Source organism: Chrysoperla carnea, chromosome 5 (assembly GCF_905475395.1).
Source record: "Chrysoperla carnea chromosome 5, inChrCarn1.1, whole genome shotgun sequence".
NCBI lineage: Eukaryota > Metazoa > Arthropoda > Insecta > Neuroptera > Chrysopidae > Chrysoperla > Chrysoperla carnea.
This window is the reverse complement of record NC_058341.1, coordinates 38,674,111-38,700,557: the sequence shown is the minus strand read 5'-3', so window position 1 is coordinate 38,700,557 and position 26,447 is coordinate 38,674,111. Positions and strand designations below refer to the sequence as shown.

Below are 26,447 nucleotides of genomic sequence, written 5' to 3'. Positions count from 1 at the left end.
ATCTGTCTAAAATAATACAATTTTGAGACATTGAGAGTAATGTTGAAATTTGTGTTGGTCTTCATCCCAATTTCAGATCGTTTTAGATGGCCCTAAATCAATTTTTCCTTAGCAAATATTAAAAATTATTTCAATTAATATGGACATTAAAACAACATTGATATATATCAAAAACATTTGAAAAAAAAAATTTTATGGATTAAAATGAAGAAATTTGATTTTCTTATTTACTGTAAAATTTTGATTTTTGGAGGCAGTTTAACTTATAGACTTAATAACGAATTATAACCAAATTTTAGAAATACTTATTCTTGACTAAAACACCAAAAGTTTTTTCTTCTTATCATATTAATCAACGAATTGAAAAGACAAAGTTGATTGAAGGTTTGATATTTAATAAAAATTCGGTTACTAACGTCTCTTTTATTTACACCCTAAAATTCCGCATTGAAATTACTAGCGACAACACTACCCCTTTAATTAATATGTGCATAAAAAAGATAATAACTTATAAGCATCTTAGTGGTTTTACTTTGAATGAAATAATTAGATAGATTAAATTCTTATATTTTTAGGTATTTAATACAAGAGCCAGCCAAATTTAATTCGTGCTTCGTACTTCTTGCACTAGTATATAATGATATACCTGCATTAAACTACATGAATTATTGCGGATAGCAAATATAGCACATCTTTTCACTTTAAGAAATTTGATTATTTCAAACACTTCGAAAAATCTTAATACATTCTTCAAAAACAACGTAAAGAAATCCACGTCCGAAATGCTTTTCTTTTAGTTTTAATTTCAATGAAATTTTCGAAAAAACGCTCATTATTACCTGTAATTTCTAGATTATTTCTGTAGGCTTTATCGATGCATATATGTATAGCTAATTACAGTAATGTTCCGATTACTAAATTTCATTCCGATTACACGGTAAGAAATGCATGGTTTTTATTACAATAACAATGGTGTAGGAACAGATAGGTACTCAAAAAGTGTCTGATAATACATACTCTATGTATATAATATGTATATCCATAACTATGGCCTTATTTACATGTTTTTCACGCTATTTTTGCCGCGTTTATCAATATGAATTATTTAACTACGATCCTATTTATATTAGGTGTTAATGCTATGTTTGCTGTCACACTGCTCGCCACTCTATTATTCTTTACCTATTTTATCATTTTAATAGATATTGCTGATATGCCATTAATAGCATCAGTGACATCACAGTGTTAAATGGTACTATTCGGCAGAAGTATTGAGAATATCACCAAGTCAGTATGGGTCTGACACCCAATGATAATATTTTATAACAAATCAAAATCATCGAAACCAAACAGTATTGCGTTCACGCCGAGTATAAAGTGATTGCCCAAAAATTTCTTACCATGTACTGGCATTGATTGGAAAAATTCGTTATAAACAAAAATAGCATTAGAATGAAGGTAAACACAACATTAAACACGTCTAATTATGATAGACACCAAATTAGATGTATATACAAACAAACAATATCATTTTTAGTGATTGGAAAAGAGTGGTGTGGAATGTGAGGATGGACCATATATGTCTTCCGATTATTTCACGTTTCCGATTTCTAGAACTCTACTGTACTAAGACAAATTGTTCATTACTCATTAAAACCAGTTAGTTGTGGAAGTTGAAAAAATATTTTTTTTGAGTGGCTCTTGGTATATAAAAGAATTTTGTATGGATTAAGTTCATTTTTAGTTATCTAATTATATCTGTCGAATAATAATTGACTTAGTAAATTTAAACAATAGTAAAACATTTGTGGTTATGCAGATTAAAACATACAAAAAAAAAAACGAATTCTTTTGTTAATAAATTTGTAAAATATTCACTTGACAAATACAAAACCATACTAGATACATATATTATTATTTCAATACAAAAAAAAAATAAATAAATAAATTTTTACGTTATAAAACTTATAAAAATACCATAAATTGAAGTTTGCTTGATAACAGATATTTGATTATTAACTTCCCATAGGGAAGTTCTTGTAAAGTATCCGAAAATCCAAATTTACACTTTTTTCGTTTGTAGACATTTTTGTTCTAAATTTCTCTTGAATGGACTGTGATAAAGATCTCGAATTTGCACCAATCGTTGTGGTTTAACATCAACCAGTGCTGAAAATTATGATAAAATCGGAACATAGAAATTGGAGTGTGGCGGGGACGGGATAATAAATTAAAAGAGTGAGAGGTATCATGGACACCTGGTAGAAACTATATTCTTTATGTAATATTAATTTAAAACTTAAAAAAATTTATTGACGTGGATGGGTTTTGACCTGACGACCTATTATATGAAGCGGGATAAAATATGCATTCCTCCTCATGCATTATTTTGAATTTTGTATTTTATAATTATTTTATAAAGATTGTTATTAGTTTTCATGCTTAGATATCCTAGGTACTAATTAATTAACTTCAATATTTTAATAATACATAATATTAATAAGTATTATTGTAACTTGCAAATACACATTTGAGAGCGTATGACAATTATTGCATCAAATTATTTAAAAATGAATTTTTAAACCACTGGCATTGAAACGTATATTTTATATCAGCATGTTTTTAGTGCATTGAATCGAAAGCCACAAGTTTTTTTTAGCAAAGGCCATCGAATTTTTCTTCTCTGTGTAGGTTGTGATAAGAATTTCGAAGCTTTAGAATAAATAACCTGATAAATGTACTCATTACTACCTTGCGCTTCCTACAATATTGAATATTATTTCTAGTAATTTGAAATGACTAGACAATGAAAAAAGTGGGCTATTTTCATTAAACACTTCATTTTGGAACAGGTTGGCTCTAAATTTCCATGGTTTCTTAGTATCCATCTATTTATTCGACACCTACTGAAACTCAGATTAAGTCTAAATCCATAGTTCCATTTTAAGTAGCCGGCAGATGCATGGAAAATTGTTTCTTCAATGGAGACTAACAATTTTCGAGACGGCAGCATAAACTACAAAAAAACATACAGAAAAAAAGAGTTTTATTTTCTGAAGAATAGTTTTTTCACTTTAAAAGCAAGACCAAAATTTTCTTTAACCAAGAGAAACATTTCTTAATCCAAGTTTTTGCAATTTCGTGTAATATTTCTTCTCGCTCTAAGAATACTCTTGATTTAGAGAACCTTGTGTCGAGAAGTATTTTTTTCCCTGTGTAGGAATATTGTGGAAAACTTTCTATGATTTAATAGTATATTGAAAACGTACTATCTACACAAGTATTTCAGTCTGTCAAGTCGGATATGATGAATACAGGTTCTAAAATGGATCACTAATATCTCTTAATACTTCCCTATTGCCAACATTCTGGGTATTAATATACGAAGGATGTACGTATTACATTTATAACACGGTACGTATCATATTTTGACAGCTATATAATAGCACAGATATTCAAATTTATTGTGACATCTTTAATAATTATGATTAAAGTATGTGGACCCAAATATGTTGACCCAAATATTTCATAATGTAAAAAATGTCAATACTTAATTATAATCCTTTCATACAATAATTTTATACATTTTTTTAACAGAATTCGCAGATAATTTTAGTATAATATTAATATTTAGCGAGCTAAAAATATAGTAATATAATTTTAGTTGTATGACATAATACTTTTGTTACATTATAATTATTACATTTTATAATATATCAAAAAATATTTATAGACATTAATTTATATTTAAAGATATAAAAACAGAAATAGCCTTAAGATTTATAAAATGTATCAATATAATATTTTTGTATTCATAAATCAAACATATGTATGAATAAAAATTTTATTTATATATTTTCACAAATAAATAATTATGTGGTTTATTGAAGTTGACGTGTATGACGAATAATTTGACAAATTGAAAAAAAGAATTATTTCATAATTTATTTGGAATACATATTTAAACGTTTGATTGTGCAGTATCATAGAATTTAATTTATAAAATTTTGTGTTTCTTGTAAAAACATTATTATTTTTAAATGGCTAGAACCAAGTAAACTGCTCGTAAATCAACTAGTAGTAAAGCACCAAGAGAACAATTAGCAACGAAAGCTACACGTATAAGTGCACCAGCAACTTGTGGAGTAAAAAAACCACATAGATATCGTCCTGTACTGAATTGTTAATTCGTAAATTATCATTCCAGCGTTTAGTACGTGAAATTGCACAATATTTTAAACACACTTACGTTTCCAAAGTGCAGTTGTTATGGCATTACAAGAAGCTAGTGTAGGTTTGTTTGAAGATACCAATTTATGCGCAATCCAAGCAAAGCGTGTTGCAATTATGCCAAAGGACATACAATTAGCAAGACGTATTCGTGGAAAACGTACATAAGCGTTTTAATCAGCACATGTTATGTCAAAATTTTTCTTTACCATTTTCCACAAATGTCTATACTATAAATTTTGTTCATATAGCATCCAATTTCAAATCTGCTCCCTTCCCCCATATATGGGGGAATATACTTTAATACTTCAAAATATCCCAAAATAAAATATACAATACATCGGTGTTAAATCGTAAGATATGGGCGATCAATTTTGGTCTGTCATAATTTTTTTTAAATTTAACTTTTCACATTTGAAGAAGTTTAATCAGTACCCTGAATTTATAGTTTATACCAAAATTGCGAGTTGTATCTGCCAAGCCCTTTCTCATTATTTTTAAAATCTTGCTCAAAAATGCAAAAGCTTTGTTTGTTATTGTAGCACTCGATTTTTAGAAACACTAAACTGTCAGCTGTATTTTCTTTTTCATTATCAACACTTTATGATGTAAAATTCAATTCTTTCATTAATTTTGAGATGTCCTATATTAATTTTGAAAAAAATTATCTTATTTTTGATTTAAAAAATGTTAAGATTTTCTTATTGTAAAATATGCACTGGTTTCTAAATATATTTTTAAGTTTTTCCTGGTTGGCTGAAAAGAGGATTATATGAAAAATATAGATAATGGTAATAATTTACAAGTAAGAAGGTAATAGAGACATTACCTACTTATCCCTTCATTTCTGCCAATCAACGCAGATAATATATTATTCAATTTTCAGCAGCCTGTTAAGCATTTTTTTTACGTGGCCTTTGTATATTTATGAATTGTTAGTTTTAAGATGATATGGCATATATATTTTTGATTAATTTTTGTTTTTCGAATTTGAAGAAAAATATCGAAGAAATTGTCGGCAATCTTATCTCATCATTCTAGAAGACTGTATCGAATATTCAGCTTAGAAATTAACTCTTATCGAATTTGGAAATTAACTCATAGAAACTAGTTGTTTTCTTCTTCTTTCTTGATTTTATGTCGTTATCGAATAAAGTAAACAGTTGAAGGAATCAGAAAAAAATTCATTTACCTAAATGCGAACTTGAATTTAAAAGACAACGAATGAAAGAGACCCGTAACTATAGAAAACGTATTTATACCTTGCGCTTCTACCATAAAAATATATAATTTTTAACAAACTCAACGTTCGAGTATCGAATATTAAATATAATTTTGGTAGGACAGCCTATATAAGTAATAATATATCCTTTTTTATCTTACAATTTGTAATTATATATAATGTTTTTATTTCAAATTTTACGAACATATTTTTTTTTCAATAGTAAATTACCCTACAATTTATATGTTGCGTAAAATGATGATGTTGGCTACTTAATTTTTCATACCAATGAAAGAAATATAAGCATAAGTTTCTGATCGTAATTGCTGTTTCGTTTTTTTTTTAATATTATACGTTAGTTATTTAAGTCATATAGTAGACAACCATTTTGTATTATATATTTATAGATTTTGGTTTATAAAATGGTTGATATATCTATAAATCGTTTACATTCATACATGCTTTAATGAATGGGCAAAATAATAATTATAGTAAGTGTATTTGTCTAATAATAGACTTTCAAACAGTGGAAAATTTAACATTTGAAAGAGAGCAATTAAAAAAATATTATATTTCAAGAAATACTAATCACAAGTTCTAAAGCTCTCTACAATTAGTGTTGTAAGGTACTAATCAAGTTTAACTATTCTGATAGTAATAGATACAGGTCTGTGAAGAAAAAATACTTGATGGTACCTAAAATAACTTCAAAATTCATTTTAAATTTGTTCTTTCTCCTTCGATTTTGAAATATTTTATTATCTGATTTCTTGGAGAAATAAAAAAAAATTTGAAATAATTTTAAGAAAATTTATTTATACATAATACTTATTCCGGGTAAATCAAAGCTCAGTTGTTTCCAAGACTTGAGAAAAATGAATATTTTTTAATAGCAACTATTATACATATGTTGAAGTAATTGAAAATAATGTAAAAATGATTTGAATGAAATAAGATACCAAAATTGTTTTCTTACTTCAAATTATGAGAGTATGAGAAAGTTCGTTGTTATAATTTTAAGGGGTTAGTTATATCCAGTTAGAATTTTCGAAGAAGCAATTTCTTTACATTTTCGAAATGTACATATATTTAAGTATATTCTCTAAAAATTTCAAGTTGATTCGAAAAATATTCACAAAGATAAACGCATTAAAAAAAAAAAAATTAACTAAATGTAGCAGCATTTTCAAAGTTTTGATTTTTTACGTAATCTTTTTATATATTTTCTCCAGGTATTAATTGTTCGTAAGAATAAGATTATTGAAAAATATTTCGATATTTTAGACCACTTTAAAGTTGGAAATTTTATGAAGAATTTGGATTCGTTTTATTTTAATATCTGTATTCATCTATCGACTAAAGTAATTTTCTAGATTTTTTCATTTTAAATAATCTAAACCAGAGATGGAGAATCTAAACCAAGTATTTTAAAAGTTGTTTATTATTTTAAACTTTTTAGTCCGTTATACAAACATGGTATACATAAACAATTTGTTTTATTTTTCTGTTTTTTTTTTCCATATTTTGAATTTGTATTATTCTTGTTTTTCCTTTCGCATGATGAAATATAAAATTGGTTGTTTTATTTCGAAACTACCTTTACATGCATTATTCAGTTTCGATTTTTAAAATACATAAAAAATTTACAATCATGTGTTGCTGTACAAACGGATTAAAAAATATCAAACATTGAAGGGACAAATCGTAAAGAATATACAGCAGGCATATCAATATCGTTAGTTAATTATAGAAAATTATTTGTTAGCCTATAGGTAATAAGCGATACTAATTATACCCACCTAAGCATAGCTAATATCACAATAAAATGTAAAAAAAAAATGATGACATAAAAAAAAGTCAAACCAATTTTATAATCGACAATGAATGAAATGGACAATGGACATGAAGAAACAAAACAAATGAATAAAAAATGTAGACATTTTTTAATTTATTATTATTTTACTAAAGGTTATAGTAAACTTTTGTATTTAAAACAAAGAATTCTTACCTGTTCTTAAGAAATTATCTTGGAAAAAGATTTCCGAACGTTTACAACTCAGATGACACCAATAAAGCTAATATAATTTGGCCTGCCCCCCTCCACAAATTTTTTTTCTCGGGTTAATAAATTATAAGTCTTTTTTAAGCCATTGTTTGTCGTTTTTTCTTCATTGATTGTATATAACATTATTGATAAGTTCAACATGTCAATTATGGAGTAGTGGGTAGTCCAGTCGCCTCCGGTTAAAGAGTATTTCGGTTCAAATCTAGCAATGTCCCGATTAACTTTTAATTAAACAATTTTTTATGCCGATATAATGTCATTTTTTTAGATAATTGTTATGAGAACCAAAAGTGACAAATAAGTAAGAGAGCGAGGTATATTTTATGTCATTTTAATTCCCACCCCCTGACAGAAGAGTGATTTATGACATAAGTATGAAAGTGGGACTGACATAATTAATTTTTTTTTTTGTGAAATAACATGTTCTCCTATCACAAAATCTTATATAATTTCATTTAACAAGAATAAGAGTTAGCATGTACAACAAAAAAGCAAGCAAAATAAGTAAATTTTGGTATATTTTGTAATAGGCGAATATGTTATTAAAAAGTGGGATAAAATATATAACATGTTCTTCTGTTACAAAATTTCAAATTTTAGTCTTAACGAGCGATTTTTTTATTTTTTAAGTACAAATTTTAATATTTTGTAATAGGAGAATATGAGTGAAATATTCTATATTACATGTTCTCCTTTGAGAGAACATGATTTTAAAGAGTGAATTTATGATTATTTAAATTCCCACCCCCTGACAGAATAGTGATTTATGACATATGTATAACTGACGTTATTTATAGCAAGAGGGCGGGTTATATAGATAATTTAAACTATAAAAAGAGTGGAAAATTTTTAACATCAGGAAAAATTCATTTAATTTAAAAGTAAAAATGATGACCACGAAAGGATACGAAACAGGATACCTTTATGTTACAGGCACGTGTTATACACACACAGCCACTCAGCTTTGTTATTACCATATAATCTTAATACTTACCTTTATTAAATAATTCATTGATTGATAATTTTGTTCTGAAAGAAAAATAGGAAAGAAAGTTTAAAAAATAAAACAAGATTTTAAATATATAACGATTTTTATTTATTTATAACAAAAAAAAAATGGAGATACTTAGGAAGAAGTATAACTTGATCATTTTTCCGATTTTGAGGAAATAATATTTATTTAAAAGATTTCTATATGTCATAAAAAGGTATTTTAATTGTTATTTTTTTTAAATAACGAGACATATTATTGGGTGCAAAGTTACTTTGATCTCATTCTTCTATACTCAAAAGCATAGAAGAATAGTTAAAATTAGAAATAAAAACGATTGGAAACATTTTTCATCAAATTCATTCCATAGTTTTGGGAAGAAAAGTTAGACGTAAGAGAACTATTATTTACATCATTTTTCTCGAAAGTTAGGTAAGATTTTAGTTTATCAAAATACTTGAAATTTTTGGTCACGTAAATACAATAATAAATTCTTGTGTAATTGCAACGTTTTATTTTTACATTCAGAATGAGGCAGTACAAAGCAAAATTGATAGGTAATGGCTTCTACAGTTCCTACAAATGATAATAATACATATACGTAGGTACTTTAAAATTGATAGAAAATTACAATTTTAAATTACTTTCTTGCAAATAAAAAATTGCATGTTTATATATTGTTCTGTGATGACATATCGGCCATTATTATATTTTTATAATAAAAAGTTAATAGTGAAATACAGTGTGGCTCTTAAAAAAAATTTATAAGTGCATTTGAGTCAAAGACGTACTGCATATCGGTATACAATACCGATATATATTTATCGGTATACAATCGAAAAAAGGAGTTAATAATTTGAACAACTGTATTTTCAAATCAAAATATGAATATTTATGATATTTACCTTTTAAATAAGCCTAAAATCCATTCCACATTCATCCAGCCAAAAATTTTTAGTCTAAACGTTTTGCCTCACTGCAGAATAAAATTTTAATACATGTTGCAAAATGTTATCACACCAACCATTTTGTCTATAGACATTTTTATTATTTATTTATTTATTTAGGATATAAAGGGCTGAAAAGTTCATTTCGTAATATATTAAATTTAGTCGAAAACGTATATCTCTATTAAACAATGTACGTAATTAAGTTTAAAAGTAAGCTAATCTAAAAATAATCTTCGAAAAGTAAAAGTTTCATGTTTCTTTCATTTTCACTAGTAAAGTTAACAAAACGCTCAGCAGAGAGAGCCACATTGTGTGTGTACAGAGGTTATTTCCTGTATAATATATTTATGTAATGTGAAAATGTCAATTGAATTCGTTGCGACCGCAAATAAAATACATATCGCGTCTGTTTTTTATTTAAAAAATCAAAGACAATAAATATACACACGATTTATAGAAAGAAATATATTTGTTAATCCAAATATTTAAAATTTTTCGTATTAGATTTTTCTTAGAGAAATTTACTTATTGACCATTTTGAGCTTTAATTTGTGGAACTCCATAATATTAAATAAATAATACAAAATTATTTACAAAATTCCGCTTATATTAATAAACAATAAATATACCAAGTTATTAATATTGTTATAAGTTCTTAATAGAATGAAACAATATTCTAGCGATATATATTGGTATATTTATTAATATAAGTGGAATTTTGCAAATTAATTTTGTTTTATTTATTTAAACATACTTATATCCAATATAAACTGATGAAGCTTCATTCCTACCCTCTCAATTTTTAAGAATTTTTATTGCAAAATTATCGATAAATTTAAATAAATCTTTGTGATATCTCCTATCAGAAAGATACTTGAATTTACTTACTTTAAAATTCGGTTGTAATGACAATTTTATTGTTAATTAAGTAAAAAACTCCCAATTTATGAACAAAAATATCTTTTAAAAGTAATATAAATTTAAATCTTTATAAGAAAATTTAGTCAACATAACTTATTCACCCAAAGCTCGGTACTAGTGTGTATTTTGTTATCATGAAAGTGTGCATATAAACAAAAAAATGTTAGCCGCTTGAACTATATTAAATAAGGTGCACAAATCCAATTTTCATCCATAGGTGTATCTCCAAAGAACCTTATCACAATCACAATAAAAAATTTAGATTATTTCATGTCAGACCATTAGAAATTTTTAATCGTAGATATGGTGAAACTATTTAATCGAACAATTTACGTCAAGCTAGATGTGGTTAGCTTTTTTTTCTATCGATATTTGGTGGAGGCGCAAGGAAGTGTAATAAAAACTATTTCGCATACTTGTTTGTTAAATATCTAAACTTTGTCGTAAAAATAAACTCTGTTTACTGTTTTTATTTCGTTTACAAACAATTTATTGAAGCAGCAAACCGCCGCTTTTATGAAAGATTCTTCTTCTCTCGGAGTCTATCAAATATCGCATGTAACCTAAAACTTCATTATGTTTCTTCACCGTGTCCTATTTACACGTTTGGTATGAAACAACTTTCGAATACTTTTCTACTTTGGATACCAACATTTTACTATGTCAAGTATTATGAGAAATATAAACTAAATCTTTTTAATGAAAACTCAAAATAAAAGTGAACGGACCTTCGAAATATTTTCAACATAACTGAACAACACATTCTTCCAAGGAAAAAGATAACCACATAATTTCTCTTAAAATAAGATACGAATATTGTGGTTGTTGTACTGTATCCCGTGTTCCACTATGTCCCCGAAAAAATTAAACAAAATAACTAATAAGTGAAATTTTTTATTTAAAATATAAAATATTTAGTGTTTGATAAATTCATGAACTATTTAACCAAAGCCAAATTTTGTTCTTCCTTTAATTTTTAATGACTAGAAAAGATTATAAATAAAAATTAATTCACAATAAATATGAAATTTTTGGAAATTAACAACAAAACATGTCTCTAATGAAATGATTTTTGGTCCATAAAAACATTGAATTGTGAGTTTTTTTAATTTGTTTAAATAAATTTGACTTTTTATAAATAAAATAAATAAAATATTATATATTATAAATTAATTAATTTAAAAGTGAAATTGCTTAATAACATTATGTGTTGGATATTAAATTTGCCTTTTGTCGTAGAAAGAATGTAAACTAAAGTTCTTCCAAAAAATATATATATAACTAAACATATTATTCAGAATATATTAATTGGCACTACCATCACGTTTAAAACGGGTATTTTCCCAATCAGAATCTGCAGTATCATCGAATTGCTTATGATATAATTGTATCATTTCAGCAACAGCTTGAGGAGATAACATTATTTGTGGATTATGTTCAGCAACTTCTGCGATATCGTCATACTCTAAAAAACAAATAATAATAATTATTATACAATTTTTGCAAATGGTAAGAAGAAATAAATACGTTTTTTTATACATAAATTCTCGAGTCTTTAAGCAAATTTGATAGCTACAGTGTTAGAAAAATTACAATATTCAAACTTTTTGTTTATTATTGTGTGATTTTTCTCATTTAAAGAAAAAGTCGTAAGACTGAAAGTTTTATATTTCGGTTAATTTTTCCAAAAACTAGCTGTTAATGTAGATTTAAGGTGTTTCGATACCAAAACGAAAGTGTTACCAAAAAACTGAAATTTTGTGTATCAATTAATGAGTATTAAATACGCCTTCTGTATAAATTTCAAGTCGATTCTCTGTACGGTTTACGATAAGTTAATTATTAAAAACAGCCCTTTTTACATGATGGTATATGAAAAAGTCGTAATAAATGTTGTTTTTTGAGTCAATAAGTGCTTTTAAAAATGTTTTAACATTTAAAACATTACATATAAAACTTTTATCAATATTCCTCAAGTTTTAAACTTTCAAATTATACCAAAATTAAGAATTGTGTATAAAAATCAAAAACTTTTTTCGATAAAAACACTGAATTTCATACATGATATCCCTAAGCCGTACAGAGAATCGAAGTGTTTGTAATAATTTTTCACAAAAGACGTATAAAAGTAAATTATAAATATAATAAAAGTTAAATTATAAATATAATTTCAAATATTTTGGATCAAACAAGATTTTGTTCTATCTAATTGCACCATTTTCCATTCCTTTAGAATATTTAATCCATGGCTTTTGAAAAATAAACTCAATAAAAGGTACAATTCTAGAATAAAATTGATGAATAAAGTAAGATGAAATAATAATCGGGTGGATGTCTTAATGTTTATTAATAATTTTCTATTTCTGATAATAAAAACATATTTCGTTAAGGCCATGGCATTTTAATTTCACTAACATTTTGTACATATTTTCTCACATATTTTTATAGTTAATTAAAAAATTTATCTAACCCGCCGCTGTAATAGCGGCTGGCAACAATTTACTGTATAATAAATATAGAATTAACTCAAATAATTCAATAAAATTATAAAATCGAATTGTTATTTTGCATTGCAATTGTCAAATTCTTAAAGTAAAATTTTAAAATTTAAGCTTACCTCGGTTTGGATATTCCATTCGTTTTGCGTATCTGGGTAACAATCCATTTTGTTTCATCCATCTGAAGTACATATTATCCTAAAAAAATTATTTAAAAAAATTTAATTTTGTGCCTAATTGCATAAGTGTTCATAACGTGATTAAAAAGACTTTAAATTTAATATAGGAACATTTTATATGAAATTTTGTTAAATTAAACCAAAAAAAAAAAATTACGATTTGGGTGTGTAATTTGATTAATACGTTAATACGTCACAATAAAGCTGAAAAATTTAATTTGAATTATGCTGTCTGAAATTACAAATGTTTAATTTGATTACACAGTAATGGGAATGCTCATTAATGAACAATTATGTGCATATCATATTGAATCTGTAAGTGTCTGATAATTGTATCGGTTTAATTGATTTTTTATCTTGAAAAATATATTTAAGAAACAAAAGGCTAAATAGTTAATTTCGAATTTTTAACTTCAGTATTCGATTACTAAAAAACAAAAAAAATTTGATATTTTTCGCTTTATTTTGAATTGTTATTACAAAATTCCATCTTGAAATCCTGGCCCGAAGGATATTATTATATATGAGTCGTCTTTATTCATGAATAACATAGCATGCCGAATGACTTAAAACTAATGGGAAGTAAATCGACACTTTTTGTTACTTTCATAAAACTAAGTTTGAAGAGTGTTAAATCACAATACTTACAAAATTCTCATTTTCAGTTTGTCGTCCAATACGTGGTACAGATTTAGATGCTTTCAAAAAGAAATTTTCAAAATCTGTTTTACCACTTCGACCAATTCTTGGTACATTACTGGTTGCATTCGATGTAAAAAATCCAGATATTTCAGTGGCGATGGTCAAATTTACACAAATGTAAAATATTAAAAATAATATTCTCGAAGTGTTTGTAATCATTTTTTATTATTTTTTCGTTTTCAAGAAATTATCTAAAAGCAAAGATTTGAAATTAGCTAGCTTTCATTCATCTGAATAAATTATAATTTCCATAAAAAGAGACAAAGGGGTCTATGAAAATTCTTTATTGATGAATTATCGACGGCATTTTGTAGGGTAGACATTTATTTAAATATTATACTCTATTTCTTGTTTGGTTTCCATGGTAATTCATGGTATTTTTTTAGAATCGATCAATAGGGAGTGAATCGAAAAACGAAAAAATTTCAAAAATGTATCGGTAAATACTTGTGGGTAAAATTTGTACCTACCTTATAAGAAATGAAAATTACACGATTAGTATCGACTAGAAATAAAATATTCTTTTTACTTAGCTAAATGTTTTTCTGTTAGGGTCTACTTAGCTAAACATCGAAATAATAGGTTTGTATTCGCTGTTTTTAAGAGCTGTTTTATCCTCAATTTTTTCGTTTATGCCCTACTTAAAAAATAAGTACAAATAAAACAAAGCCACATTTTATGTCACCCCATCTTTACGTTTAGAAATTATTGAAAGATTTTGAAAAAAATAGTTTAATTTATACATAATTTATTTTCTATTTTCTTTTTTTTTCCTAAAAATATCAATAATAATATTCAAAGCATAAATTTTTCATTATATTCATAGCTCGACTGGATAAAAACCTGATTAACTCAAACAAATTTTCACCAAACATAGCTAATAGAACATACCCATCTTTTTTGCAAGGAGTTAAAAATTGTAAATAAAATGGGCGAGTTGCTGGATTTTAAAACGGTCTAGTGACTTTGTTACCGCCTTGTAGAATAATTAATGGTTACAAAACTATATACCGGAAAATTTTATACATTCAGGAAAAATGACAATTTTGTTATATGATAATCTGAATAATCATATGAATTTATTTAATATTTTCTAATGACTAATATTTTTTTTCTAATTCATAAGTTGAATTTACAAATAAATTCTAAATAGCTATACTTAGATAAAATAATAATTATGATTAGGTAGTTCATTGAAAAGGAAAAATTTATTTGACTTAACTCTGCATGTCTCAACTCAAAATCTGTAATTTTGTTGATAATATCGCTTCACGATTTTACAAATAATATTTATTATTCAACACTTTATGATTATATATTTTTATCAATGCAAATTTTTTAAGGAAGCAAAAAATTTTTAAATGGGAGTTTTATTGTTTTTTAAATGTGGTTATACAAGTCCCGTTCATTTCCAAGATCAACTTTTGTGAATTTTTAGGTAAAAGTATACTTTTTCTAGTTATAATTTTTCTTAAGGTATAATATGTAACTCGTCACTTATTTGATTATTTTTTTCAGAATTACAACAAGTTTATATTGTTTTTCTGATCAAATCATAATTTGGAAAAGAGCTTTTAATTGACATCCCTCAACAGTCTCACTCCTCTATAATCTCTTAAATCGAAATTAATTATGGTAGGCGATTGCGGATCGCACTTGAAAAGGTAAATCAAAAAACTGAATAAGAAATTAAAAAAGTGTATCAAATTTCAGGTTTAAAGAAATCGATTTAAACCCAAAATAATTTGAAAAATAAACCTTATTTATAGCTAAAAGATAACAAAAGCGTTTTTTTATCTAAAATTGTGCGGTTGAATTAAAAAAGTGGAATTTTTAAGCCCATCTTTCGTTATTGGAACCTTAAGCAATATTCCTCAAGAGAATCGTTCAAATAATCGCGTTAGTTTTAACGTGATATTTTTAAAGTGGATTATTTCGTGTTTTAAGAATTTTAAAAAATTTATCCATAAATTGAATCTTTTTACGCTGAGGGGAAACTATTATAAACTACCTAACTACCGGCCTTTATTCTACCGTTTTCACCGAAAAATATGTTGTTTAGAAACTACTAAAATCTACTATCTGTAATAAAAATTCTACGAACTATACCGTTAGTTTTCCACATGGAACGTCGACAGAAAATTAAAATTTTCGATCATATCAACCACCGAAATTGCGTGTTCAAAACGTATCATTAAAAAATAAAAATAAATGCAATTTATATAGGGAATTGTTCCCGGTGACTAAATAGCAATTGTGACATGACTAGTTAAAACGAGTTTTTTCCACAAAACAAATTTTAATTACCTCTTAGTATAACAATAAGCTTAAATAAAATTAATAATGAACAATTCTACTTACCAATTTAACAAAATTAATTAAATTAAAACCACACAACTAACTTGATAAACTAAAAATTCAAACCATTTATATATATTTTTATACAAATATACCTTTTAATTACTAATTAATTCATTAATCTAATCAAATAATCTAAATTGAAAATATACGGGCTTTCACTTATTTATTATAGAAATAACAACCGGATGAAAGATTTATTACCGAAACTACGTTCAGAATATTTAATTTTAGGCCAATGCACTTATTATTAAACGTGTGATTTATAAATTTAACATATTTTAACAATAACATCAATTATTGGAAAACTTCGTATAAATTCATTCAATTATTGATCTAAAAACAATAAATTTTACTAAAAGATCAATAGAGTAAAAATTGAGTTTATCATTATACAGAATTTTTGCAAAAATTTAAAAATTATTATTTTTTCTTTTTTAATATTTACTTAGTATTTGTAATGCTCTGAATACAAATATTTAGATAAGAATGATTATATTATTTCTGTGCAATAATTCAGCATTGAAATCAGAAGGTCATGAACGGAGCCCGGGCTATACTTAAAATTAGGTCATTAACATATACAAGTATTTATTATTTATAAAAAATTTTATTTTCTTATAAAAGATATACAATTTTATTATCATTCTTCTTTTTACTTTAGAGGAGACCAGAGCAACACTAGCCTAGCCTTGTTTTTTGACGACGCGTAAGTAAAGAAAGATATCCACTTTTAGATAGCCACACATTCATAACTGATACTCCCACATAATACATACTATAAAATTTGCATCTCTAAATTGTGCCCTAGTGGGTAAACAGTGATTTTTACAAAAAAATGTTTCAAACACAAATAGCTTATGCATCGCCACAAGTCTTTGTTGAACAAATAATTTGATCTCGTGTAAACCATCTATCGATAAGAATACTAGATTGGTTTAATGATTCACTTCAAACGATTTTTCAACGGGATAGCTATGACAAAAATAGTAGTTTTTAAGAAAACATACTTTGGAAAAAATCGGAGTGTAGGAAGTTGCTTAAAGACCATCGAAAAGTTACGAAAAAAAGGTTTTTTTGCAAATAAAAACCGGGAAAATGATTTTGATAAAAAAACAAAAAATAGAGCGTTCAAGAACTATAAAAAACGAAAAAAATGAGACTAGTTAAAGTTAAATCCGTTCAAAACTTTAAGAGAAAATACGGTTTTATGACCGAAAATCTCGTTTTTCTGGTCTCAAATTGCTGCTTTTAATGGTATCTTTTTGTAAAAAAATTTTGGCCCTAAAATAGTATAAGGTATCCGCACAACTTGCGAAAATGCGAAAATAGGAGTTTCCAAAAAGCTGTGCTCGATCGCTTACGAAGCATCCTACGGCAATTTAAAAATGCTCATTATCTTTTTTAAGAGTTTCACAAGAACCTTTGCATAATTATGAATCTTGTAGACGCACGATAGAATCGTGAAACCCAAAGAAAAATCGAGTAATATTTTATTTTTAATAAATTGAAACGACCTACTTTTTTGCTTAAAACTGATCAAAAAATACAAAATTTTGTACTTTACGCACAATTTTTCTCATTCAGCTTGACCTTTCAACTACTAAAACCCATCTTGATACCAAATTTTGAAATTTTGTTCAAATCGGACTTAAATTGCCGCCGCTAGAGAGTTTACTGACCCATAAACATATATATATATATATATATATATATATATATATATATATATATATATATATATATATATATATATAAAAGAAATGTGTCTCGTGAAGTCAAAAAAAAGTTCCCAATTTTTTGTAATTTTCTTAAGGAGTACCTATCCATCGTTGTTTCAGATTTGGTTCTTTTAACGATTGAACCGTTTTTAAAAGAGCGCCTACAATTCTGTCCAAAAAGCCTTTATTTCGGAACGATTCTGGATTCTGGACTCATACTCATATACATTATAAGAAGGTGAGTAAAATTTATATATAATACATTATTAATCTAAATTACAAGTCATAGGTGGAGTTGTGGCTATCATAATCGCCTCAAGTTACAGGGTACCTCGGTTCGTATCTAGCATTGTCCCGGTTAATTTTTAATTAAACAATTTTTTATGCCGAGATAATATCATTTTTTTAGATAATCATAATTGTTATGAGAACCAAAAGCGACAAATAAGTAAGAGAGTGAGACATATTTATTGTTATTTTAATTCCCACCCCCAGACAGAAGAGTGATTTATGATATAAAAGGAAAGTGGGACTAACATAATCAATTTTTTTTTTTTTTTGTGAAATAACATGTTCTCCTATTACAAAATCTTATAAAATTTCATTTAACACGAATAAATTTTTAGCATGTACAACAAACAAAAAAGCAAAGCAAAATAAGTATTTTTTTATATATTTTGTAATAGGCGAATATGTTATAAAAAAGTGGGATGTATATGACATGTTCTCCTATTAAAAGGTTTCAAGTTTTAGTCTTATCGAGAGATTTTTTATTTTTATAAATACAAATTTTAATATTTTATAATAGGAGAATATGAGTGAGATAAACTATATGGCATGTTCTCCTATTAAAAAGTTTTAAATTTTAGCATAACAAAGCCATTTGTACAAATTTTTAATATTTTGGAATAGGAGAATATGATATATTATAGTAATTTAAAGAGTGAGATAGATATATTTATGATAATTTAAATTCCCACCTCCTGCCAGAAGAGTGATTTATGATATATGCATAAGTGACGTTAATAATAACAAGAGGGCGAGTTATATATATAATTTAAAGTATAAAAACAGTGGAAAATTTTTAACATCAGGAAAAATTCATTTAATCTAAAAGTAAAAATGTTAACCTCTCCAAGATACGAACTAGCGTACATTGGCTTCATAATCAAGAGCTATACCCACTCAGCTACTTGGCTTATATGAAATAATATAATTAACTTAACACTTAAATTTATAAATAATTAATTAGTTAATAATTAAATAAATGTTAATTTAATAATTATTTTCGTTTTAATACATATACTACAATTCCAGATATAAATATTAATATTGATAAAAATAAATTAACATAATTAAACAGTAGTTTTAATAGTTTAATAAAAACATAGGATGGGTTTTGTAAACCCAAAATAAGATAATTCTTTTAAAACTTCAGAGAAAAAATTTTAATTTTATCTATAATCTCCAAAATTATTATTTTTATTAAATATTCTCTGAAAAATAAATGAAATTACAAATATTATAAATCAATTGTTTATAATGTTTATGTCATTTGTTTATTAATTTGATACTCAAAACTATTTCATCAAATGCTAATCAAGTACACAAAAAACAATTATTTAAATATATAACACATCGTTTTGAATAGAAGCTTTTAAAATTTTTAAGTATAAATTAAGGTAAACTGTTAGTTCAACTAATTAGCGACAGATGGCACCACCATTAATAATTAATATCAGTTCAACAGATTTACCATAGATAGATGGCACCATCGTCGAAATTAATAGTTCGTTCAACAGGTCGTCATAGATGGTACTACAGTAGAATTTAATATTAGTTCAACAGAATTATCATAGAGGGTACTGCCGTACATTTTCACCTATTACAAAATATTAAAAAATTACTTAAATTGACTGCTTTTTTGATAGATAGAATAAAATTAAAGAAAGATACGAAAAAAAATTTGATAATTTGTAGCAAGGAAAACATAATAAAATTAAGTATAAATTTTAAAAATCATTTCAAAACAAAATACATCTATCTATGTGCCATCTATGATAAACCTCTTGAACTACCATTAATTTCGACGATAGTGCCATCTTTGATAAACCTGTTGAACTGACTAATAATTTCGACGATGGTGCCATCTATGGTAAGTCTGTTGAACTGACATTAATTTCGATGGTGGTGCCATCTTGTCGCTAATTAATTAAACTAACATTTTGCCTTAATTTATAGTTAAAAATTTTAAAACCTTCAATTCAAAACGATGTATTATATATTTAAATAATTGCTTTTTGTGTACTTGATTAACTTGATTAATAGTTTTGGGTATCAAATTAATAAACAAATGACATAAACATTATAAACAATATATATTGATTTATTGATTTATAATATTTGTAATTTCATTTATTTTTCAGAGAATATTTAATAAAATAATAATTTTGGAGATTATAGATAAAATTAAAATTTTTTCTCTGAAGTTTTAAAAGAATTATCTTCTTTTGGGTTTACAAAACCTATGTTTTTATTAAACTATTAAAACTAATGTTTAATTATGTTAATTTATTTTTATCAATATTAATATTTATAATGTATAGTATTAAGTTAATTATTAGATTACATATAAGCCGATTTGCTGAGAGGGTATAGCATTTGACCATGAAGCTAAGGTACGCTAGTTCGTATCCTGGAGGGATTAACATTTTTACTTTTAGATTAAATAAATTTTTTCTGAAAATCGTTATATAATTTAAATTTAGTTTTATTTTTAAAATTTTCTATCCTAATTTTTATTTTTGAACATAATTATCAATTAATTAATTATTTAGTAAAGGTAAGTAAGTAGTAAGTTAATTATGTAGTATCACATAAGCTGGGTGGCTGTGTGGGTATATCACTTCCCTCTGAAACAAAGGTACGCCGGTTCGTATCCTGGTGTGGTTAAATTTTTACATTAAAATAATTGAATTTTTCCTGTTGTTTAAATTTTCCAGTCTTTTTATAGTTAAACCCGCCTTCTTGTCATAAATCATGTCAATTATACATATGTCATAAATCACTATTCTTTTAAAGGGTGGGCACTTCATCATAAATAATAAATATTCTTTAAAATCATAAATCATTTTCGAATAGGAAAACATGTAATAAGGTTTATCTCACTCATATTCTCCTATTACAATATATTAAAATTGTAGTACTAAAATTAAAGCTCCGCGATCTTAGCACCTCATGTGCGGAATTTCGATTGACCAATTATACCATCTGAAAGGTCAGAAATTGGTCATAAAAGGTCAGTTGGTCTCATTAATTGGTCAGCATCAGAAAATTTTTTATTAAAGATTGAAAAAACTCCACCTATGCGCGATCGGGAAGCATTCGCTGATAATTGGTCAGCTAATATAAATAATTGGTCAGTTTAATTTTATATTCAAAAAATAATATAATTTCGAAAAAATTTTCAATTTTTTCAACATTTGTACTAGGAGAACATAAGTGGGAATTAGTAGTTCCTGATAAGGAGAAAGGTGAGTAAGTGTTTTCACCCCGAAAGTCTAAAATTTTATTTTGGCAGAAAGTTATTGGTCTGGCCACTAGAGGTCACACTCACCAAACACGGGTGTGCAGACCACTAACTTTCTGACTTACGAGGTGACAACAATTACCTTGCTATCAGGTACTACTTATTCCGTCCGTCCTTGATGTTCTCCTAGTAGAAATGTGAAAAAAATTGAAGTTTTTGAACGAAAAAAAACTAATTTTTTCATCATTTACTAGGCAAACATGCTGTGGTGGAAATTTGAAAAAAAATGAAAATAAAAATCAGATTTTGCTTAAAAGATTTAATGAACTTTTTTTTAATATATGTCCTCACCTAGTTTCGAACCAAGGGACTATTTATTCGAAGTCAGATACGCTAACCATTATACCACTAGGGCTCTGTTATTCGTATTAATAAATAATTATATTCATATTTTCGACTTTCTTAAATTATAACAAAAAGTAAAACTCATTTTCGGAAAATTTTGAGTAGTATTATTACAAAAAAAAATGGCAAACGAAGTTTGAAATACTTACCTATCGTGAAGTTCGAAATACTCACCTATTTTTAACTGAAATAATATTGTATAGCTACAGAGAGATGGGGAAAAATAAAATAAAAACAGGGTTTTTGAGTTTTCAACTTTATTTAAATGAAATCAAAATACATAAAAACTATTTACGAATTACTTGCACATAATTCCATATAATTAATTTCATCTTAAAAAAATTTTTTTGCATCAACTTTTTTTTTACAAACCAAATACCACACAAAAATAAAATGAAAATCCAAAAAGAATATTACGTATTTACAATCCAACTTCTTTATCTCACCTATATTTTATAAGAATTTGTTTGTACCTTTACTAAAAAAAAATTAATTAGTTAATTAATAATTTTGTTCTGAAAGGAAAAATGGGATAGAATAAAATAAAACAAAATTTAAAATATATAACGATATTTATTTATTTATATTAATTTGAAAACGTTATTCCGAAAATTGATTTTTTACTATATAAAATAACCATTATTATTATTCATTCAAATTTTTTATAGGTGACATATGTACAAATATATATAATACAAGTGAAAACAAACAATTGACTGAGTTAATTGTTGAAATACCATGCATAGTCAGTGTTGATTTATTTATCACATTACACATACAAACATGTGACACATACATAACTGATAATCAAGTATAGTACCTATTATAAAATTTCCGCCTAATTGGCGCCCTCACGAGTAAACAGTGATGTTTATGAAAAAAAATTTTACATTTAAACTTTTGTTCTATCTCTAACGGTTTACAAGATGGGTCCTACGGACCCAAGACCCAATTCACCTATGATGCTCATTTACGAACTTGACCTCACTTTTTACGTCCTGAGTACGCTGTAAAAATTTCAGCTCGATATCTTTTTTCGTTTTTGAGTTATCGTGTCCACAGACGGACGGATGGACGGACGGACAACCGGAAATGGACTAATTAGGTGATTTTATGAACACCTATGACAAAATTTTTATACTAACATCATTATTTTTAAGCGTTACAAACTTGGGACTAAACTTAATATACTATGTATATTTCATATATACATGGTATAAAAAGAGTGAAAAATTTAAATAAAAGGAAAAATTCATTTTTTTAAAAGTAAAAATTTTATCCATTTTTTTTTTTTTTTGATATGTACTACTATCAAATATTTTTGTACTTTTTGTTATTATTTTGTAATAGGAGAACATAGCGGGTTATATAGATAATTTAAACTTAAAAAAAGTGGAAAATTTATAACACAAGAAAAAATTCATTTTATTTAAAAGTAAAAATTTTGACCATGCCAGGATACGAACCAGGGTACTTTATTTTAAAGGCATGTGTTATACCCACACAGCCACTCAGCTTTGTTTTTACCGTATAAATTAACTTAATTCTTACAAAAAATCTTTAATAGTCTTACTAAGAGAACGTGACAAATTAAAAATAAAATTCTTATTATATTAAACATAATTTCGCTTATTCGAAATACTTACTTATTCAATCGGCTTTGTAGTCAAATTAGGTCTATTTAATCGACTTTGTTGCTGTGATGAACCAAAATTGAAATACCTATCATCAATCAATCGGCCTTATTTTACTCAAATAAATCGTAAAATTTTGTGAATTTCTTAATAGGAGAATAGAATCTGAATATAATACTTATTTGTAAAAAACTAACTCAAATAAACAAATACTTTTAGAAATTATGGAATGGGATGATAAAATAGGTTTTTACTCAAAAATAAGTCAAAATTTGATGATTATATATTTATTTTCTATAAAACTTCGTTCACTAAATGTCAGTATAAATATAATATTTCTTTATAATATGTTTTTATTCGATTTTTATTTAATTAAAATTAACTACTAAAAAATAATATTTTAAGACAAGATAGTTTACAAAAGTTTAAAAACATAAACACAATATTCAACACAAAAATTAAAACATTTGATTTTCTTTCAATTATGATATTGTCAATTAGAATTATATTTTATTACAGATTTTCACCAATTATTTGTTCAAAATTTTTTGTAAACCATCTTTCTTCATTTTATACAGTTTTGATAATAACATTTATATAACAGTTTAAGACTACGTGAAAGTATAGGGTGATCAAATAATAGTTATGTATTTTTTATATAAAATAAAAATCAAACGGTATAAGATATCAATAAGAGTTTAATTATTAATTTTAGATATTGGTGCATGGTTTTTATTTAAAAATGATTACATCTAAAAATCACCTTTCCGCGGTAACAAAGCTAGTTTCATATTCAAAAAACACGATTCATTTATACTTCCAAACCATATAAAACTGTTAATTTTCGTAAATTTGAACGTGATTCATGATCAGCATGTAAGCTGATATTCACTTCAAAAGCAGCAATTTATTCAAGCAGAATTATTATTGCATGAAATTTCATCTTTAAACATGAAGCCCATTTCTGGTTAAATAACCATGGTGAATAGACCATAATTACCGCTTTTGGAGAGATGAAAGCCCACATAATACGTATTCTTCGAGAATGACATTTACATTTACAACCGATAAAAGAATTGCTGTTACCGCAGAAGTGTAATAATTAAAATGAAATCATTTTAAAATAAAAATGCTATGATCCAAATTTAAAAAAGTTATATTAATATCTTATACTGTTTTGTTTTTATTGCAAATTAAAAATATATAACTACTATTTTGTCACTCTTTATATAATTATATAATTCTCTTTTATCCTCTTTTTATTTTTAATAACACCAAGCGTTTTATTTCACACAAAAACAATCGATTTTTTATTATCATTAAAATAAAAATCATAATATTGATGAAATTATTAAATTAAATTATAATAATTGAAAACAAAATTTTATAATCATAATAATTTTTGCATCCAGGTTCCATGTTCCTATAATCTGTTGGACAATGTTTACATTATTTCATTTCGCAATGACTAGGCAACATTTTCGCGGTTAGTTAATATTATTCTCCAAAATGATCCCGTCATAAAGCGAACAAAAATCAACTATATCACGTAATTTTTCCCATCATATAAGCAATATTATAGTCAACGATAATGAATAAGAACTCTAGAATTTTTCGAATATTAATTTTATATATTATATAAATACGTATTTCGACTACCATGTTACTAGTTGCTAATTTGATGATGATCTGTATGATTTGATGCGGATCACAAATTATAATAATCGAATGGTTTAAAACAATAGAGTAAAACTTTTTTTGATATAATCGATTGTGATTTAATAGTTTTATATTTATACAGAAAAATTTTGAATATGTTTACAAAAATAATTAATTTGATTTGAATGTCAGGGATGGTTGAAACTAACAAAATTGATTTTTCGATTAATCGATATCTTTTTGCAATATAAATGTGTAATACGAAACAAGTTTACCTTCATTTTTCCACCTCTTCATTCATTTGTTCTACAATATGACGATAGCATTTTTGAGAAAACCAAAGAATTGAATTAAGTAAACGATTGAACCTACCAGTAAATGTCAAATTGAGTTCTCTACTTTTGATGAGCTGCGCGTTGGCATTGGGAGAAAGCACAATGGCAAGAATAATTAAATTAAATTATCTTGTACTTGTTTGTGATTTGATGCACTTGCACCAGTGATTAGGCGTAATGTTACCTGTAAAAATGTCTATTAAAATTGACAGAAACTTGAATCAAACTTAGAATAGAAATGTCCTGAATGACTTTTCCTTCAATAATCCACTAACCAACGGCCTCTCACATGAAATTTTTAACAGGAACAAGATGAAATAGCAAAGAACATTATCTCAATTACGCCCGCCATTCTACTCTCTTCCAGTGCGATTCTACGCTTCGTCGCAATAGGAAAGGTTATAATCATCATCTTATCATTGGACTGTGCTTTCCATTGTGGGAAAGTATTCACTTGAAACCAAATCAGAAGTATACTTTCAGAACGGAATTATTTTTAAGTCATTTAAGCTGATATTGTGAAAAAACGATTAACAAACGAACAAACTCTTAAATAAATAACGCAGGTATTTTAATTGTGGTGTTATCCTTAAACAAACTGCGTTTTAATAATGCGTTCCTCAATTACCAAAAAAACGCGAATCCTTTGAATAATTATGCGATTTTTTGATAATGGAACAAATCATAAGATCGCAATGAAATGTATAAAACAGCAATAGATTCTTAATGTTCAAAATAAATTGATAAAGATTGTTTTTGTCACGATTGTTATACGATATGTAAAACAGATTAATTTTGTTTCCTTAAACAACTTATTATATAATACCCATAAACTATCTTTTATATAATTTACATCAACTTTTTTGTTATATTTAAATATTGATGTAATTATTTCGAATCAATGATCGAGTGAATTAGAAATAAGCTTAAATGTGTGAAAAAATTAAAAACAATAAACAAAAATGAATCCCTCAAAAATTTGTATAAGTAATGCCTGTGTTTTACAATTTTTTTAGAAGTCAATATCAGTTTTGTACGCAAACAAACT

At 26.0% G+C, this 26,447-nt stretch overlaps 1 protein-coding gene and 1 pseudogene across 1 annotated transcript; one reads left to right on the top strand and one right to left on the bottom strand.

The window, feature by feature from the left end:
* The first annotated feature begins 3,137 nt into the window (after nucleotides 1-3,137).
* Nucleotides 3,138-4,398, top strand: LOC123301543 (annotated as a pseudogene).
* A 7,176-nt stretch (nucleotides 4,399-11,574) lies between these two features.
* LOC123300937 lies at nucleotides 11,575-13,918 on the bottom strand. The gene is made up of 3 exons (XM_044883615.1): nucleotides 13,705-13,918; nucleotides 12,997-13,075; nucleotides 11,575-11,844 (listed from the first exon to the last, which is right to left on the bottom strand). The coding sequence occupies exons 1-3, from the start codon at nucleotides 13,915-13,917 to the stop codon at nucleotides 11,684-11,686; spliced, it is 453 nt and encodes a 150-aa protein (XP_044739550.1). The 5' UTR covers nucleotide 13,918; the 3' UTR covers nucleotides 11,575-11,683.
* Between the last annotated feature and the right edge of the window lie 12,529 nt (nucleotides 13,919-26,447).